At 35.2% G+C, this 17,395-nt stretch overlaps 1 protein-coding gene across 2 annotated transcripts in view; it reads right to left on the bottom strand.

Annotated features, from left to right (window-relative positions):
• The window catches only part of LOC145234793 (Golgi-specific brefeldin A-resistance guanine nucleotide exchange factor 1-like), a 37,672-nt gene that overhangs the window by 5,577 nt on the left and 14,700 nt on the right, over positions 1-17,395 (bottom strand). The window contains exons 13-33 of one of the 2 annotated variants that reach the window (XM_080099528.1): positions 16,993-17,091; positions 16,346-16,540; positions 15,802-15,952; positions 14,441-14,640; positions 13,854-14,056; positions 12,728-12,851; positions 11,816-12,024; positions 11,047-11,169; positions 10,680-10,823; positions 10,025-10,124; positions 9,376-9,617; positions 8,540-8,657; positions 7,982-8,053; positions 7,774-7,901; positions 6,893-7,100; positions 6,095-6,320; positions 5,446-5,573; positions 2,397-2,438; positions 1,335-1,536; positions 554-692; positions 370-442 (exon numbers count right to left, since the gene is read on the bottom strand). In XM_080099528.1, coding sequence (XP_079955654.1) covers positions 370-442; positions 554-692; positions 1,335-1,536; positions 2,397-2,438; positions 5,446-5,573; positions 6,095-6,320; positions 6,893-7,100; positions 7,774-7,901; positions 7,982-8,053; positions 8,540-8,657; positions 9,376-9,617; positions 10,025-10,124; positions 10,680-10,823; positions 11,047-11,169; positions 11,816-12,024; positions 12,728-12,851; positions 13,854-14,056; positions 14,441-14,640; positions 15,802-15,952; positions 16,346-16,540; positions 16,993-17,091 — 3,126 coding nt within the window. The remainder of the gene's footprint in view (positions 1-369; positions 443-553; positions 693-1,334; positions 1,537-2,396; positions 2,439-5,445; positions 5,574-6,094; positions 6,321-6,892; positions 7,101-7,773; positions 7,902-7,981; positions 8,054-8,539; positions 8,658-9,375; positions 9,618-10,024; positions 10,125-10,679; positions 10,824-11,046; positions 11,170-11,815; positions 12,025-12,727; positions 12,852-13,853; positions 14,057-14,440; positions 14,641-15,801; positions 15,953-16,345; positions 16,541-16,992; positions 17,092-17,395) is intronic. The other variant, XM_080099529.1, reaches the window with a different exon arrangement.

The following is a 17,395-nucleotide window of genomic DNA, read 5'->3' as shown; positions in this document are numbered from 1 at the left end:
TGTGCGAAGTCTTTAGCGTAGTTTTTCCCAACCTTTGTTGACGAATTCTTCACTTAACAATTCAAAACATTTTCATTTCCTTTCTAATCTACTACATGGTAGATGCTAAACTATATAAAGATCATTTAAAATTGGGTATTTTATTAACTTCACAGGTTATATTCCCAGAGCTGAATTGTCTATTTACAAACCACCTGTAAAAACGAAAGTAAATTCCTTCCCTTAAGCTTTAAAATTCCTCTTCCATTGGGAATCATTGCTTTAGTGTATAAAATCTAAGGGAATGCTTTAGTGTCATTTTAAACTCTGGTGTTGAAAAACAATTTTTGGTGTTGAAAAAGTCTTGGTTGCAAAGTTGGTAAAATTTACCTGAAGTGATAGCGTATGATACCCCCCAGGTACGTTCTCCACAGCTACTTCGTCGTCTGAATGCTGGTTGTATCTAAAAGTTTTTGTACAATATTTTAAGTTCAAGTCCCATATATTGCTTATCATGCTTGTAAGCGGGGTAGAAGAGTGTTTTTTGTGTATTTTAGTTTAAGGTTTTTCTTACTTTCCATTTCCTTGCACATTCTGTTGACCTCTCCTCTTATTATCACGTTCCTTTCGCTTCTTAAATTTCTTTTTCTCCTGCAGCAGTTTCTGTTGCTGCTGATTGGACAACTCAGAGGGCGTGTGGTGGGCGCGGTTTACTGGGAAAAACACCGGGTAATGCTTAGCTGTGTTTTTTTTGCCAACTACTCCATGCAAAGCAACAAGATAAACATAAATTCATAACTGGGATCAGCCCTGCAGTGTTGCTGCAAACCAGCGATCACGACATACTAATATATAAATCATATTACACTGGGCCCACTGAAGGCGTTATACGGTTATACCGAATCAGCCGGTCACCAAGCATGCTAATATAGCCAGGCATAGGCTAAAAATCTACCATATATGAATGCTTGGTGGCCGATCCATTCGGTATAACGCCTCCGATAGACCTGGCGTACTGTGGTGCAAAGCAACAATTGCATACATGAAAAGAATAGGATTAAGAAGTCAGTTTTTAAAAATTTTACATTAGGAACAAAGTTTAAAGTTAGTTTTATTGATTTTTTTAATGATAATATCATACCCCTACAGCCCCAAATGTCATTTTTGTGCGATATAACTTTTTACATAGGTATTTTTTGCGCGACATAGCGAAATTTAACGAAATGTGGGTCTGCCGTAAGGTATGGTGTTAGTAGATTTTTTTTAAATATACAATAAATCAGCTGATAAATTCATTTTTTGGTATGTTTTTCGCACTATTCGTTTAGCGACTTCACAAATTATGTTCTACCTACCTCCGTTGATGCTGGCCTCCACGAAAGTTCGAATACATCTGACGCAAAGTTCAAAGTTATCTGGGGTCACGTGAGCAGCGTCACGCACCAGGAAAGCGAGTGTCTCACAACTTTTCACCATCGATCTCATATCGTGCTGACGGAGTTGTTCACCCAGTTGAAGGGTAAATTGGTTGCATGGGGTGGGTGGCGGAGGAATCACCTATTAAGGGGTAATGAAATAAGGGTAAAAAGCGTTGAAGGGTTTGTCCAAACCAGGGGTGTCCGAATTGCGGCCCGGCGGCAACTGAAGTGGCCCGCGGGCTGTTGTTTCAAATTGTGTTGTGTATGGCCCGCCATAGTTTTGAAATTTTGGGTTGTGGCGACTTCTCGAAAAAGCTTTCCATTGCAACCTTTTTTACCGGCAAAAAGGAAGAATATGTGGCGCTAATCCAGGGGTACACAACCTTTTCGCTACGACGGCCGCATCGCAGATTCTTATTTCACCAACAGCGGCCAATTACCTCCTTGTTTCTGTTGTAAAATTGCTGACGTGAGAAATAGGTCTGTCTCACATATATAAACCATCCAATGGCCCAAAAAGCCCAGATTAATTTCTAACTAGATGCACAGATTGAGCTGAACAATCTGACGATCAGTCTTAGCTGTTTGTGACGACATAATCTATGGTGCCTGTTTTTGGCATTGTTTGCACACAATAAGCCTATAAAAAGTCTGATACGTAGGGCTACTAGGCTGATAATACTCTTTACTGTCTTACAAAACCTGTTTAGAGCAGTTGGAAAGTCAAAATATTTAGCAAAAGAGTTTTATTTTCGTCACGGCCGCCAGTTCATATATTTCAATGTACATGTTCACGGTCGCACAAACTCATCAATGCGGCCGCAGGTTGTGCACCCCTGTGCTAATGTAACAGAATCTCACAGTTTTATTACATCCCAAAAAGCAAAAAAACGTTTGTCCGCAGGCGTCTTCACCTGTTCAAAATTGCCCCCCTTTAACAAAAGTTTGGACACCAGGATTTTGTAATAACACTAAAGATGCAATGTTTCAATGCAATACCTGTATAGTTGAATTTTTATCTTCAGATGATTTTTGTAGTTTCTGCAATGAAACAAAACAAAGCTAAAGGCCCATTTCAAGTTTACTCTGCAGTGGAAAAGTAGTAAAAACTATGTTCTTTTTACAAATGGTAACTTGTTAGTTCCATTTCATGATAACGTATTGAAATTGCATAATTAAGAATGCACTAATTAAACCAACTTCATTTAAAAGATAATAGCTTTTGTGTGGGAATTTAAAACACTTCAGGGACATGTTCTCTGTCCATTTCTAACTTAATCACTTTTTAAAACTTATGTGGTAAAGTATCAACTTTAAAAAGGTTTACTTTATTTTAACCAAAAAAAAAAAAAAATTTTAAACATGACCCAAAAGTGAAAAATAAGTACAAACAAAACTTTCATTGCACCCTAAACAATAAATCCCCTTCTAGTGGGACCTCACTTTGGAAAACACTGTTATGTAGTCTTAGACAGTGTGTTAGAAAAAAACATTTTTTTAATTAAAGCCTTGTGGTGGTGAAATTTTAAATTAATAGTGAAACTTATGTGTGTGCAAGAGATGCACAAAATTAACATGTACTGCAATTCAATGAAAAAAGTCTACAAAATTATAAGCAAGATAGCACAGAAAAGCGTTTGTGCAAGTGTTAGAAAGAGAAAATTAAATCTACTATAACTTATTTTACATACAAGGTAAGTATAGGCTTTTGTGGTTCTGATACAAAAATACTAAATAAACACAGTTCAAGCCTTAAAACTTAAAAGTAATGGTGAGAACTTTGAAAAAATAATGGTTAGTAAATGTGAAGCTGGCGCTAAAGTTGCAAGTTAAAATGCTTAAATTTTACTTGCAATTCCATAATCGCCGATATAATACGGTATGTACAAAACAATGTAAGCCTGCTCAGCTGGTTGACTGCAGTTTAAACTGACAAGAGTAAAACAAATGTATAAAGTCTTATTGTAAGCAAATTAAACATATCTATACATCGGGGGTGCACAACCTTTTCGCTATGACAGATCCTTATTTTAACAACGGCAGCCATGTTTTTTCATTAACATATGAATGATCTAGGATTTATCTTATAATATCCTATCTACTGGTAGAAATCCAAATAGATTTTTACTTTATCCATTGAATTAGCAGAACGATTTGACAATCAGTCTTAACTGTATTTGATGTCTCTTTTATCACTGGGCCCGTATGTGGCTGTACGACCTCAGGATGTGCACCACTGCTATACATCAACAAGTTTTGCCAAAGCAAACAAAAAAAAACTACTTTGTTAGTTTCATGCCTCTACTTAATAAAATACATGTGCATATACTCTAGGCCTATCATATGTCCTCTTTTTGGAGGACATGTCCTCGTTTTTAACAAAAACCAAGTTGTCCTCTGAGGACAAGAAAAAGTGCCCAAATGTCATCCTTTTTAAAGAATTTCTGATTTACCAAATACATATGTGACAATTGTGCCTTTGAGGTTTTACATTTTTTGAAAGTACACGCTTATTTTAGTGTTGTGAAGTGATAAATGTTAAACTCTATCCAACCTATTGTATAACGTCTAAAAAATCTTACCCTTTATTTCTTGGGGGGCGTTAAAGTATTTTTTTCGTGTTTTTTAACAATGTGTCCTCCGTTTTTGGGGTGGAAATATGGTAGGCCTAATATACTCTACTCTACTGTCTTTGATTCAGAACAGTTAAAAGCCTGATTAAAATATGCAAGATTTTAAGAATTTCAAGATGGTCAGTGTTCAAAAAGAATTTAGAAATTTGGGATGCATGAATTTACAAGTTTGCAAATTAGAATTTTTGTGACAGAATTTGAACTATCATGCAGCAGCATTTGATAAACTTACCAACACCAAACCATTTGGCTTTAAGACGTGCTAAATAAATGGCACAGCATGTTAAATCAAAATCACCACTAAAGTAGTGATGCACCAAACATTAAAACAGAAGCATTTAAGTTTTGAAAAATAAGTAACATAAAAATATAGTAAACCTCGGTTAATTTGGATCTTTGCGTAATTTGGAAACAACTTAGGTACAAAAGATTAAAAATGTGGTAACTTTAACTAACTGACTTTTTAAAAAAAATATGATCTTTGCCCAACCTGGACAAATGCTTTGGTCCAAACGGGTCCAGATTACCCGAGGTTTAATGTGTACTAATTTTTTGCCATTTACTGTTCAGTGCATCACTAAGAAACAGAACACCAAAAGCAACAAAGCAAAAGATTAATTTTTCCAAGCAGGTTGAAATGAGATAACACATCTATCATAGCAGAGTTAGTCACCAGCAATAAATAATATTGATTTTCCAATACTAGGAAGACACCAACACTAGCTTGGAAAATAGAAAATCGATTTCTAAAACTACCAAATTGTTTTGGAAGGTAAAACTAAAAAAATTGAAAACAAAATTACATGTTTAGGTATGTGCAAAGTTTATCTAAAACACAAGTTGACAACTTATTGTTGCATGATATAGCTTCATGGACACCACTTTGTGTCCAAATTAATACTACTGGTGTAGTGAAGAAGTTTGATTGGCCAAATTGTTACAACAACAAATTTTACAAATTTGCGTTAAAGCTCTCCAATTTTCAAAATTTAAACAATTCATGAAAAAATGGTTGGTGTTTTATGTAAATATTTGGTATGTGTAGGTGGCAACTATAAGTTTATCAAAACTGGAATGTAGTTTAGCATAGGGATTGATCTACAGTATTTGAAGAGGTTAAAGCAAAACTTTTTTAACTCATTGTTCAGAATCTGGCCTATATATTAGAATTGTTTGTCATCCTTATTAGTCTTAAATGCAGTCTTGACTGCTATTACCACCAAGACCAAAGCATATTTCAGACATGCCTACAAGAAAGTTGAAATCACAAAAAAACATATGTGCCTGTAGAAAAGACTGTACCACATAACGAGCAGCAAAGTCAAATATGTAGCACAAAACAAGGCAAATGCCACAACAGCAGATATTTATAGATAGGCTATCACAGATGGTAAATGTGTAATTAAAAATTTTACCTGGATTTCGGCATGTGCTCCATCATTTTGATGAGTTTCAAGTAACTCACTGTCAGAAGTGTAACCACGATCCGATAATCCACTGCTGTGGTTGTCACTAGCAACAGTCTCACTATCAGATTGAGTCCCTGTCAGGAATAAAAGAAAAGTTGAAATCTAGAATTTCATTGCATTTGAAACTATTACTAGTAGGTATAAAAATGAAATTGTTACATGACCAATGATTTAAAAATCTAAATATGCCATGAATGAGCCTTTCATGCTCATGGCAAGTGAATCAAAAGACAGTCGTTTATGCATTATCGCATACCCAATTTGCCAAACTTTTATGTGATTAACGAGGGCAATGGTTCCCAACCGGAAAGGAATTTTAAAACGTGAGGGAAGGAATTTAGTTGATAAAAGTTACAATTTTAAATGATCTTTGTATGGTTTAGCATTTAGTATGTAGTATATTAGGGAGGAATGAAACTTTTTTCAATTGTTAAGGACGAAATTTGTTGACAAATGGTTGGGAACAATGGGCAGGGGTCACCATATTATGAAATAAAACTAAGTAAGTGGTGTTAACACAAATGCAAATGTCCTAATTGCAATTTTAATCATAATTTATCTTGGCCAGATAAAATCAAAGAAAAAAAGTTGTTACTTCGTTCCACTTCGCTTTCTGGTGTAGTCATGCCAACAACATCGTCAGGTGACTGTTGCCTAGGTAACACTGCTCCAGAAGCCATTTGCAGGATGGGTGGAGGAACTGCACCAGCACCAACACACTTCATCACCGTGAAAACCGTGATCCAGTCATCCCGTGAATGGATGTTTGCAGCATTTGTTCTGAGTAGCTCATGAAGTCCATAAGCAATTTGTCGATTCACCTGCACACGATGTAAATAAACAATTATTTGAAACAATATCAGTTTGGTTCATTATCTCATATCCGTCTTTTTTAAAGCAGGTTAAAGTTTCACATTTCGCAATAACCAGTTACGGAGTTTTAAATTCAGAGAACACATCAAATCTTACAATATTTTTTACTGGTTTACAAAAATATGTGTAGAAAAACAAGGACAAATGACCAAATTGTGCCATTATATTAAAAACCAGGATAACAGGAGTGATTTTCTGCAACCCCTTCCATTTAAAAACACATCAGTAATGGGGGAAAGCAACTAATTCCTATGATACATGTTAAATAAAGAAATAAGCAAGTGCTCAACCAATAATACAATTTAATTTGATCTTAAAAATTGATAAATCACTACAAAAGCACCAAGCCATTACTTGATAAGCTAGTTGTGGACAGTACACACTGTTTCCACCTACAGGGTCTTATACAGCTGGTGACAAGACATTTGGCTAGTGTAGCCAGCTGCACTGGTAGGACACAAGACCCACTGTCTGCAGCTTGATTATTCATTGGCTATAACTATACACAGATTAAGCATACCTTTGGAATTATGTGTGATTTTATCATAAGCAAGATCTGCAGTGAAGTGAGAACCTCTTCAGCTACATCTTCTCTGTGCAAGAGACGTATGGCCATTCTCAGAAGACCCACGACTGCACGCTCAAGTAGGAGACTATAGTCAGTTGCCATGACAATCAGTGTGTAGAGGTGATCACGCACCATTTGCCATAATGATAAAATCCGGTCCCTGTAAGGCATGAAGCATTTAGTGTTGTCTTTTGAGTGTTAGTTAAGGTAATTTGTAGGAATGGGCCAAAACTGCAAATGTTCGGTTTGGTCAAACACCGAGCATCTCACATTATTGCTCAGCAGAATACACTTGGTGCATTGTGACATCACAAACATTCCCAATTCAAAGCTAGTTTTGTAGCTTTCCAGGGTCCCTTATGTCACCAGCAGTGTATTAAGCAGTACAGGCCCCTCCAACTCTCACGCATTAAAAAAAACATTAGATACCCTTTTGAACACTAGTTTTCAAATATTAACAGGCCTTGAATATGCAAATTTAATGCTTGGTTCAGTTTGTGCGACTGCTCAGCCGAGCACAGAGCATCAAATACAATGATGCTCAGAACCGAGTACTGGTGTTCTAGTTCAGCTTAACCTATTCCCTAGTAATTCCTAATTTAGTGTTGGTAAATCTTTGGCTAAGGTATTTTGTTACATACATCACAGAAATAAAATATATTCATAAAACGACAAAGTTCGCTGGCTGATATCAGTTTATGTAATCAACAACAAAAACTTTTACTTGTAAAATTTGAACATTTTAGTGTGAAATTTTAGGATGCACATTAAAGCAAATTATGGTTACAAAAATAGGTTAACCAATAGTGCTGCTTAAAACAAATATGTTTTACCTATTTTGCAGCACAACCCTCAATAGCAGCTCAAGAAAGAAGATCGATGAGTCCTCATTGTAGATTGTTCCCAGAGATTCATGTATATGAGGACCACGTGATGATTGCATAAGTGCCTTAATCAACTCCTGAAATATACACAATTCCATTGTAATAAAGTCTTGCTTTAAAATGAGTGTTACTGATTTTAACATATACTATATTTTACCTGTAGTGAGTCGAGTCTCAAAAATTTGCTTTCTGTTACAAGGGTTTCAAGTTGAAGTTCTTTGACACATTCCTGAAAATACAAAAAAAAACATTTTAAATGTTTTGTGTATATTTAATCCAGGTAGCAAAATGCCAACTTGACAACAGGACCATAGGCACAGAGTAAGGGGTGGCCACCATAGATATTTTGTAGCGTTATGTGCAAATAATTTTAAAAATGTAAGAAAAAAAAGATTTTTCTTTTGAACCAACTTACTGGCGATATGGCAACAAAACTTGACCTAAAATTTCACCTACTCTGACTAGTGCCTTGTTAATGACTTTTTGTTACTCCAATATATATTTGTTTACCAGTAATTCAATGACCATTATAGCAAACAAGGTGAAAGGGTTGTAACTGATAATTGTATTGATAGTGATTCTTTTTCCCCTCTGATTAGTAGCGTCACAATGTTCAGTTCAGTTTAATTTAACGTTTGCCGCATTGTAGTTTTGAAAAATCCGACTCAAAACAGACAAAAACAACAAAATAAAATGTTGGAATAAACAGATGTACCTGAGCAAGTTTTAAGCTTTCTTGATCTTCTGGGGTGTTCTGTTTTTGGTTAACATTGTCAGCTGGGCCACCGAGTGTCATAAACTGATAGAAACTGGAGAAAATCGACGAGTCTGACCTGAACATTTACATGCCAAAATGTTAAATGTGATATGATAAACTTTTTTTGACATAAAAAGTTCATCCCGGCAAATGGTGTTGGCCATGCTTTTAAGAATTTGCAACTTCTTTTTTTTGGAAATTTTTGTGTAATTATCAATCTTACAAACAAGTACATTCGAATCATTTGATTTTTGGAAATAAAGGTTGATATCATACTCCAACTATTGAAACAACAGGGTAGAGCTACTAACAGCACAACTCATGTGAGTCCCACATTCAGCAAAAATTTGTACCAACTTCGCAGCTAAAGAAGGATATTGTTGGAAAGTAACTTTTTAAAAATTTTACACTATGATCTAAATTTTAAAATTAGCGTTATTGAATTTTCAATGATAGAACCTGACCCCAACCCAAATAGCCCTAAATGTCAGCATGTTTTGGAGATATAACTGTTTTGGAGGTGTTAGTCAGTGATGGGGTTCAAATTAATTGTCAGCCGGATCACAAAAGTCTATATTTTTCAGCTGGTTCTGTTACAAAAAGTCCATGGACAGTTACCAGTAATTCTAACATCTTCGCTGATCTTATAAAATTTCGTGAGAAATTTCTATAGAACCAGTGCGATCTGGCTGAATCCCACCACTGGTGTTAATGCTTTTTGTGCCACTTATCAAAAAATAGCTAAATGAATAACTAAAAGGAATTATAGTGTTAGTAGATTCCAAACAACCTACCTCTGCATTGGTAATTCCTCTCTGATGAGACAAATACTTCCAGTTGGGTCAACAAAGTCCTCAACCTCCACCATGGCAGGGGGAAGAAGTTTAGCCCGATACAAAGGCAAAATGATGTCAAAAATATTTCTCCAACCTTCCCGTAAGATATCACCATGGCGATGAGCAAGGTGGAAGGCAGTCTTTGCTGACAATAATGCTTTAGGGTTGGATCCGAAAATAATTGCTGTCACTTCAGGTGTCTGAAAAAATAAGATTTATAAATTTTTTCAGGTTAAAAACTACACAAATTCGCTGTCTGTAGATTGTTGGAGTTATGAATGCTAAAGATATTAAGTTACACTTTATAAAAATCTTTGGCTATCATCTTTTGGTACATACATCATAGAAATAAAATACATTCATAAAACAACATAGTTGGCTGATGTCAGGTTATGTAATCAACAAAATTAACTTTTACTGGGTGAAAGTTTAAGATGCACAGAAGAGCAAATTTAGGCTCCAGAAATGTGTATGAATATCAGGGCCGATATAATAGATCTACCCTTTTATTCTATGTAGACTATAATATATTGTTTAGTTCCAAAATGCTTTTCAAATTTTTTTTGGTTGATACAGAATACATGGAGAAAGCAACAACAAAACTCACCTCAGTAACATTTGCTAGTGTGGTAAACTTGCATAGGGAAACAATTAGATTGTCAAACACTTCACTCATACCAAAGTGAGCACTGATAAGGGCACATTTCCTATACAAAACATATATACATAAGTCTAAAGGCTGGTAGTTGAAATGGACCGAGACTACAACTTTAACATTATCAATGTTCATAAATTATGCATGGCACTACAAAACAAATGTAGTGTAAGATTGCCTTAAGGCAGTGGTTCCCAGCCGGTAAAGAATTCCTAACAAGCGGATTTTTGAAACTTCATGGGAGGAATTTACTTACATCTGTACATGTGGTTTGTAAATAGACACTTAAGCTGTGGGAATATAACATGTAAAGTTAATGATAGACCAAATTTTAAATGATCTTTGTTTGGTTTAGCATCTACTATGTAGTCAATATTTTAAACTGGCAGGGGAGGAAAAATTCAAAAGAGATTGGTAACCACTGCCTTAAGGAAACTTTGTTTTTATAGTGAAGTATTGAAAATATTTTTTATGCACTGGTAATGCCTCTACAATATAATTTCTTGAACTTTTCCATTGATCTCATATTGGCCAACCATCCGAATGTTGGCCACTGTTTTAAGCAGAAACAGCTCTAGACAAACACTCGTGAAAAACCATGATTTACCTGAATCCTGTGATTGCCTTAAGGATGATGTTCTCTTCTAGTGATTTATCGAAGACATATGAGAGCGCAGAGACTGTGGGACCCCACAACATTGCAAACAGATCACGATCGTAAACATGCAACGCTGTTTCATCGTCAGTTGAACTTTAAAAGATATTTAAATGCTAAATAATTGTTTTGATAAAATAAATGCGTGGGTACTACATTTTATATGAGAATACCATAAGTATTGTGGAAAATGATGTTTTAACAAATATTTTGGCATTTCTGTTTCTTGTTTAAATAAATTATATAACTGGACACATGCAATAGTTTGAAAAATATAGTGTTTTGACAAGTAGGGGTTAAATTAAACTACTGTACTTACTTTGTTGTTGGAGCAGCCAACCACACACCTTCTGGGGATGAACCTCGACGCAACGATACATTCCACAACCATCTATCTCTGATTGGTCCAGTTTGTTCCTCAGGCAGCACAATTTCATCATTTCTATAAAACAGAGGAGAAATTTGTTTGCCGTAAATCTTGGTTAAACCGGATTCAGTTAATCTGCATCTGAGCCTAATTCGGACTTTGTAATGTGGTAAGGCTTGAACCAATCGACATCTAATAAAAACGGATCTTCACCTAATCAGGAAAACTGTTTTGATCCAAACGGGTCCGGATTAACCAAGGTTTACCGTATTATACAAAAGTTAGATAAAGAAGGTCCACAAATAACCGACACAAAGATTCACATATCTCCCTTTAATACAGTGGTTCTAAAACTGTTTTAGCAGAATATTTTCTGTTCTATCCCAAAAAGCAGTTTCCTGCTATTAGGTACAAGAATAAGTAGATGCAGATCATTTAACCCTGTCCCATAATTTATGCCATGACTTTTTCCACTGCATAATATCCTAAACGTACAGGTCTCTTTTCTAACTTGTTTGTTGTTTAAGTGCAATGTGTCGTTATGTTTTTCGCCACAAGCAAACCCAACTTATAAACAGGGGTTCAACAATGTGTTTTGGACAAAAGTTGTACATGTTGAATAATCTTACCTTTAGCAAAAGAAGGTCTTCCAAAACTAGTGTATTAACCTTATTTAACAAATGTCCAAATAAATTTAACAAAAAAAGACAAAGTGATTTACCTGATAGTGTTGTAAATCTCCTCAAGCATGTTTTGGTCAAAATCCTTTCCATCATTACAACCTTTTGTGTTGCGTTTGAACTCATTGATGCTCATTGGTTCATTTTGCTTGCGAACATTCCTGTTGTGTTGGTCTGTATTGAGCATAATGACCGCATAGGAGAGTGTAAAGGCAGCATCCATGTTCAGAAAAGGGTGATGGTTGCATTCCTAAAAAATAGGTGATTTTTTGTGTTTTTTTGTGTCATAAACAACCACTAGTAGTGCATTAAAGTTTTTGATGTGATACACAGTTTTACCCTGACTTTTTGAAGTTTGTAAACCTTTGATTTACATGGTACACAAATTAAAATAATAAACCTATCTGCATTAGTGTGGCTTTGGTATTAGTCAATGCTTCAAATCATAATATTTAGGTGACAATACCAAGTCTTTGAAGTAGGAATCGGGAATCTATTTAGTGCTACCAGATGTATGAAACACACAACACTATAGATGGGCCTGGAAAATTTTAGTTTTAAAATTTCTTTAAAAAAATATCATATTTTTAAAGACATAATATGGTTTAATGTTGAATAAAAATCACCAGTTATGACTTAGTCATCTCATTAGGATACCTACATACATAAACATTTTAAATGCAGGCCAGTGTTACAACCTCAGCAAAAGCCTACCCAACACTGTTGTACACTTTCCTGTTTTTTAATTTAAATTGAATTTAAAAGGACCTTGTGACTTTACAATTTATAACAATAAACTATGGCCTTTTTACAAAACTAAACTATAACGCAACTGCGCAAGTTGTAAAAATATTTTAATTTAGATTTTTCATTTTTCCAAAAAATGTGCTTTTAAATACACTCTACTTAAAAATGACTGGGGACAGTAAAAAATAGTATATTGCACAACTTACCGACCAATATGACGAAAAAGCTTCAATCAAACGTTGAATAACTGGAGCTTCACCAGGTAAACGAAATGTTTCCAAATACATTCTTAATGCCTCATCAACCCTCAGGCCTTCAAACTTGAAAGTTCTGCAAACAAAGTTCTTTATTAAAGCAATTATCCAGAACAAAGCTGTGATAAAATGTCAATTTATTTCAAACTGTGTGTACAGAAGTTAATTATATTTTTATTACCACTTTCAGTGTGGTTGACATATATCTACATCCAAAGTTTTGCGTTAAGTGCGGATTGACGTAAATTTACATCAAAAATTTCCTATTAATGTATGTCAAGGCCAAACAGCCCATGCAGCAAGTGCATGGTCGACGCATGTCTGGGGCGACACTTGGCGGCATTTAACTTGATTATGTGAATGGAGTCTTGTTTCATAACAATGTAACAAAGGTGACTTATCTAGCAAAGGCCCGAGGTAGTTATACTGTATAATTGTTAGCAAAAGTTCGAAGTAATTATTGTGCATAAGTTGTAGTAGTAAATTATTGTGCATCAGTTTATATTGTGCGTAAGTTGTAACTTTACTTTCATTGTAATTCGTTAACGATGCTGTTGAGGCCTTGCAGCAGACAAGACAATGCAATTGTGCGCAATAATTAAAACAATTAACAAAAACCTGCACTGACCACATGTTTGTGTGATTGCTGGCCGCACAAACTTGAGTAGGCAGTGTCGCCGCCACCTTGGGTTTTTTAAGCACAGTGACGGCCACTGTGGATATTTTGGTTAGTTTGTACAGCTTGGTACAAAAGTTACAATCTTGCGAAAAGCAAGAAATATTTTTCTTTTCAACAAACTTCCTGGGAAAATGGCAAAATGCATGTCATGAAATTGCAACCTGCTTGCTAGTGTCTTTTTTACAATTGTTTGCCAGTAATACAATGACCATCAAAGCGTACAATGCAGATGTACTGTAATAAATAGTTATTTCAGTGATAGCGATTCTTGTATTTGCTTGCCTTAGTGATGTCACAAAAAGTTGAGCTTAATTTTACATTCGCCACCTTGCATTTTTGTAAAACTCTGCACCTGTATTATTAAGTCATAATGGGTTCAAATTCGCTAAGTCACAGTACCTGACAAAGCTATCAAGAAGTTCTGGCTGTCGTCTGTCGCTGATATATTCACCAATCATTTTTTTGTCCAGCCACGGGTTAGCATGAAGCCATATTGCAACTTCACGAGTATCAAGGGGCAGAGCAAGCATGTTCTGTTCTTGTAAGTATGTTATGCCTTTCTTTGGCTTTTGGTTGAAAAGTTCTGTGCCAGTTTGTAGAATCTGTGACAAAAAGAGTTTTTAAGGGCACTGGTTTTACAATGCTAACATTTGGCAATTTGGGGTGTTCAAAAAAGAATAGGAAAATTGTTCCCTAAACTATTCGTAATCATAAGTTTTTTTAAGTAAATCATCAGTTTTACTAATCATTTAAAAACTTTTGATTTTGAAATTCTGTAGCAAAATTCATTTTTTAGGTTTTTTTTTAAGTTCAAAAAACATAAAAAATGAGTTTACTCCCACATATAAATCTTATTCAAAAACGTAATTGAAAGTAAACTTATTTAATTGCACATGTTAACTGTGGAGACTAAGTTAGTTACCATCAAGGAGACTAAGAATAGTAGTTTTTTTCTGAACAACTGACACACAAAAACAAAATGAAACCTTTTTCTTTTGTCTGATTGCTTGTAGTTCAGCAATAGTAGGAAAGGCAGAAGAAAATCTTTCTGGAACTTTCCTGACCATTTCTTCACCTTCCAGTTTCGAGAGCTTTTCTGTAACTTGCTGATCATCAAGAGCTGCCGCAGAACTGAACAAGGTGGCAGGCCGTACAGCTGTTGCAGTTGGCGATGCTGGCGGCGTTGCTAAGATAATTGTTTTTATTTAAAACTACATAAGCCAGTTTTTGTGACTATAGCCGGTTTGTATGCTGTGTTTTCATTTATCTGTATTTCGGTTAAACAGAGTTCAATTTATTGGTCACCACATAGTTCTCAAACTGTTCGATTGGGCGCCCTTGAAGGTAGAACACATATACACTGATATGACATCAAAGGCATAGCAAGCTGCCAAAATAAGATTTTCTTTCTTTAGTTTATAACAGTGGTTCTCAACCAGTGGTAGGTATACCACAAGTAGTTAGTGATGGGACGAGTACCCGGTATCGATGGTATCGAACGATTTCAGTGGTATTGATACTCGTACTCAGTATCGAAATATTTTGTCTCAGTTTTCGATACCAACGTGCGAGTACCGAAGGCCGATTTGCACCATAAGAATACGGGCAACTTTATGCCAATATTTGCTTGGGACAGCACAAAATAGGAAAAAAGTTCCACCAGTTTACGTATATCTTTTTCGCTATCACATGGAGATTACATTTTTCGGCATGTGTGTGTGCGCGCCTGTACCCCGACCATGGCAGACAAATTAGCCAGTGATTTACAACTAAGTACAACACTGTACTTAAGTACTTGGTATCGAAGGTACATACATGTGGTACTCGTACTCGGTATCGGTACTCGCTTCAAAACCTGGTATCGTCCCATCACTACAAGTGGTATGCCAGATATTTTCAGGTGCGAGGAGCTTTCTGTTGGAACTAATTTATGCAAATCAAGAATTGCAAATCAACAGCCCCAACTGATCAGTTCTGGTTTTGAGCTGTATTAGATGTTCTTTAGGAATTGTTAACCTTGCTGGTTTTAGAAATAAGCTAGTCTAGTCAAGAATAGGCCTGTCTATTGGTCTACCCATTCAACAGGGTTTCGCTGGTCTGCAGCGATAAGAAAAGTCATTAGATGGTTCAGTAAAAGTTTGAGAACCCCGAGTTAAAATGTTAGGTCAAAGCTAGATCAGATATTAACAAACCATGCAAAAATATTTAAAAAACTATTTTTACATGTTTCTATGACACATACATATCAAATTATATTATTTAAAAAAATATGGCTTAGTGTGATAATCTAGGATCTAAACTAGGTGGAATAATTTTAGAACGACTATAATAATGTCAAAAAACTCACAGGGTTCAATCTCTATGACAACTTGTTCATCAACTTGAGTTGTCACAGTTTCACGTTGGTTACATCTCTGCTCTATGCTCTTAACCACAGTAAGCAGTGCATCAAGAGATAAAAGGTGTGTGGTATATAAGCCAGATACAGGAAAGGCATTCTGTCCACAAAAATGAAAAAAATGTTACTACAGAGTACTGCTGCATTATGATCTCAGTACAATGGATTTTAAGGTTGTTGCAGCTGTCGTTGCCAGCCTCCACATGAATTACTGATATTTTGTCAGTGGACTAAACAATTATGCTTTAAAATATAAACTATGTGATATTATTTTTTTGGCAAATTGGTAAAATTCTGTGGTATGAAAATAGGCAAACAAAATTTAAAGTTGTACACAAAAGATTCGGTTTTGGCCAAATCGCAACCAATTATTTGGCCTCATAAATTCAACAAACTGGATTTTTAGTTTCTAGTAAAAATCCCCTTTTTTGAAACAACACTAATGTTTTTCTCACAAAGGGTATTATTACTATATTCCAACATAATAATTTACCTTTGAAAGAAGTTTGCTGAGATCTTCAAATACATTTGAGCAATAGAAATCACAATCGTAGTTAAGATACAACTCCGTTACAAGTCCAGGGATGTGCCAGAGCTGAACTACTCCCTCTAGTGATAATTCTTTCACTTCATACGACATTTTTGGATTATCACTGGTGATCAGTTCCATTAGCTTCTTAAGCAGTGACTGCAAAAAAAACTTAATTAGAGAAACTAGCCTACTTCTTGTAAAAGATAATTTTTACAATAAAACTAAACACATGTGGGGATTTTGGGATTAATTTTTGTAAGGTAAAGGTATAGGTGAAGAATATATAATTATATGGTAAACTTGGTTAAACCTGATTAGGTTAATCCAGATCTTCACCTAATTCAGACAAACCTTGAAGAATAAATGATTTGTAATGTTGCAAGGCTTGAACGGGTGACATCAGTTAATTACAATTCAATTAAACCAGCACTTCCAACAATTGTTATAACAATAAGCCAAAGCCAAGGGATTAAATCCTGGAATTGAGATTAAAAAAACGCCCCAAACCATTTTGGGATTGCAAAATCCACAATAAGAAACAGGTGACTTGATGTTACAAAACACAATGACAGATTGGTCACCAGCTAAAAAAAACAATTTTTCATTACCTCCAATTGAAATTTAAGGTCTTTTCGAAGTGACTCGAACAGAAGCAGGGAAACACGTAGAGAGGCTGCAACTAGTCCAAGACGGTCACTGCTTAACAGCTAAAAAAAGTAGATCATCTTGATACAACAAACTTTAATGGTTTTTGTTTAGCAATCTTAGCATCTGCAATTTCAATGTTTACTTAACTTTTTGGCATAAAGTTTGCACAAATTACAGTGTTGCTATTTGTATTTTTTTTTTGCTATTGTACTTTAATTTGAAACTTGTTTGGATTTTACTGGTAGTTGTTCACTCAATATAAGCATGTTAATTTGTAAGCAAGATATGCAAAAATAAATAAGACTTGTGTCATATAAAAGTCTGTAGTATTTTCAGTTTAATTGTAGTGGCCAATCTGTGATA

Source organism: Phallusia mammillata, chromosome 6, assembly GCF_965637545.1.
Source record: "Phallusia mammillata chromosome 6, kaPhaMamm4.hap1.1, whole genome shotgun sequence".
NCBI lineage: Eukaryota > Metazoa > Chordata > Ascidiacea > Phlebobranchia > Ascidiidae > Phallusia > Phallusia mammillata.
Note: the sequence above shows the minus strand (reverse complement) of the source record. Positions and strands in the feature narration are given on the sequence as shown.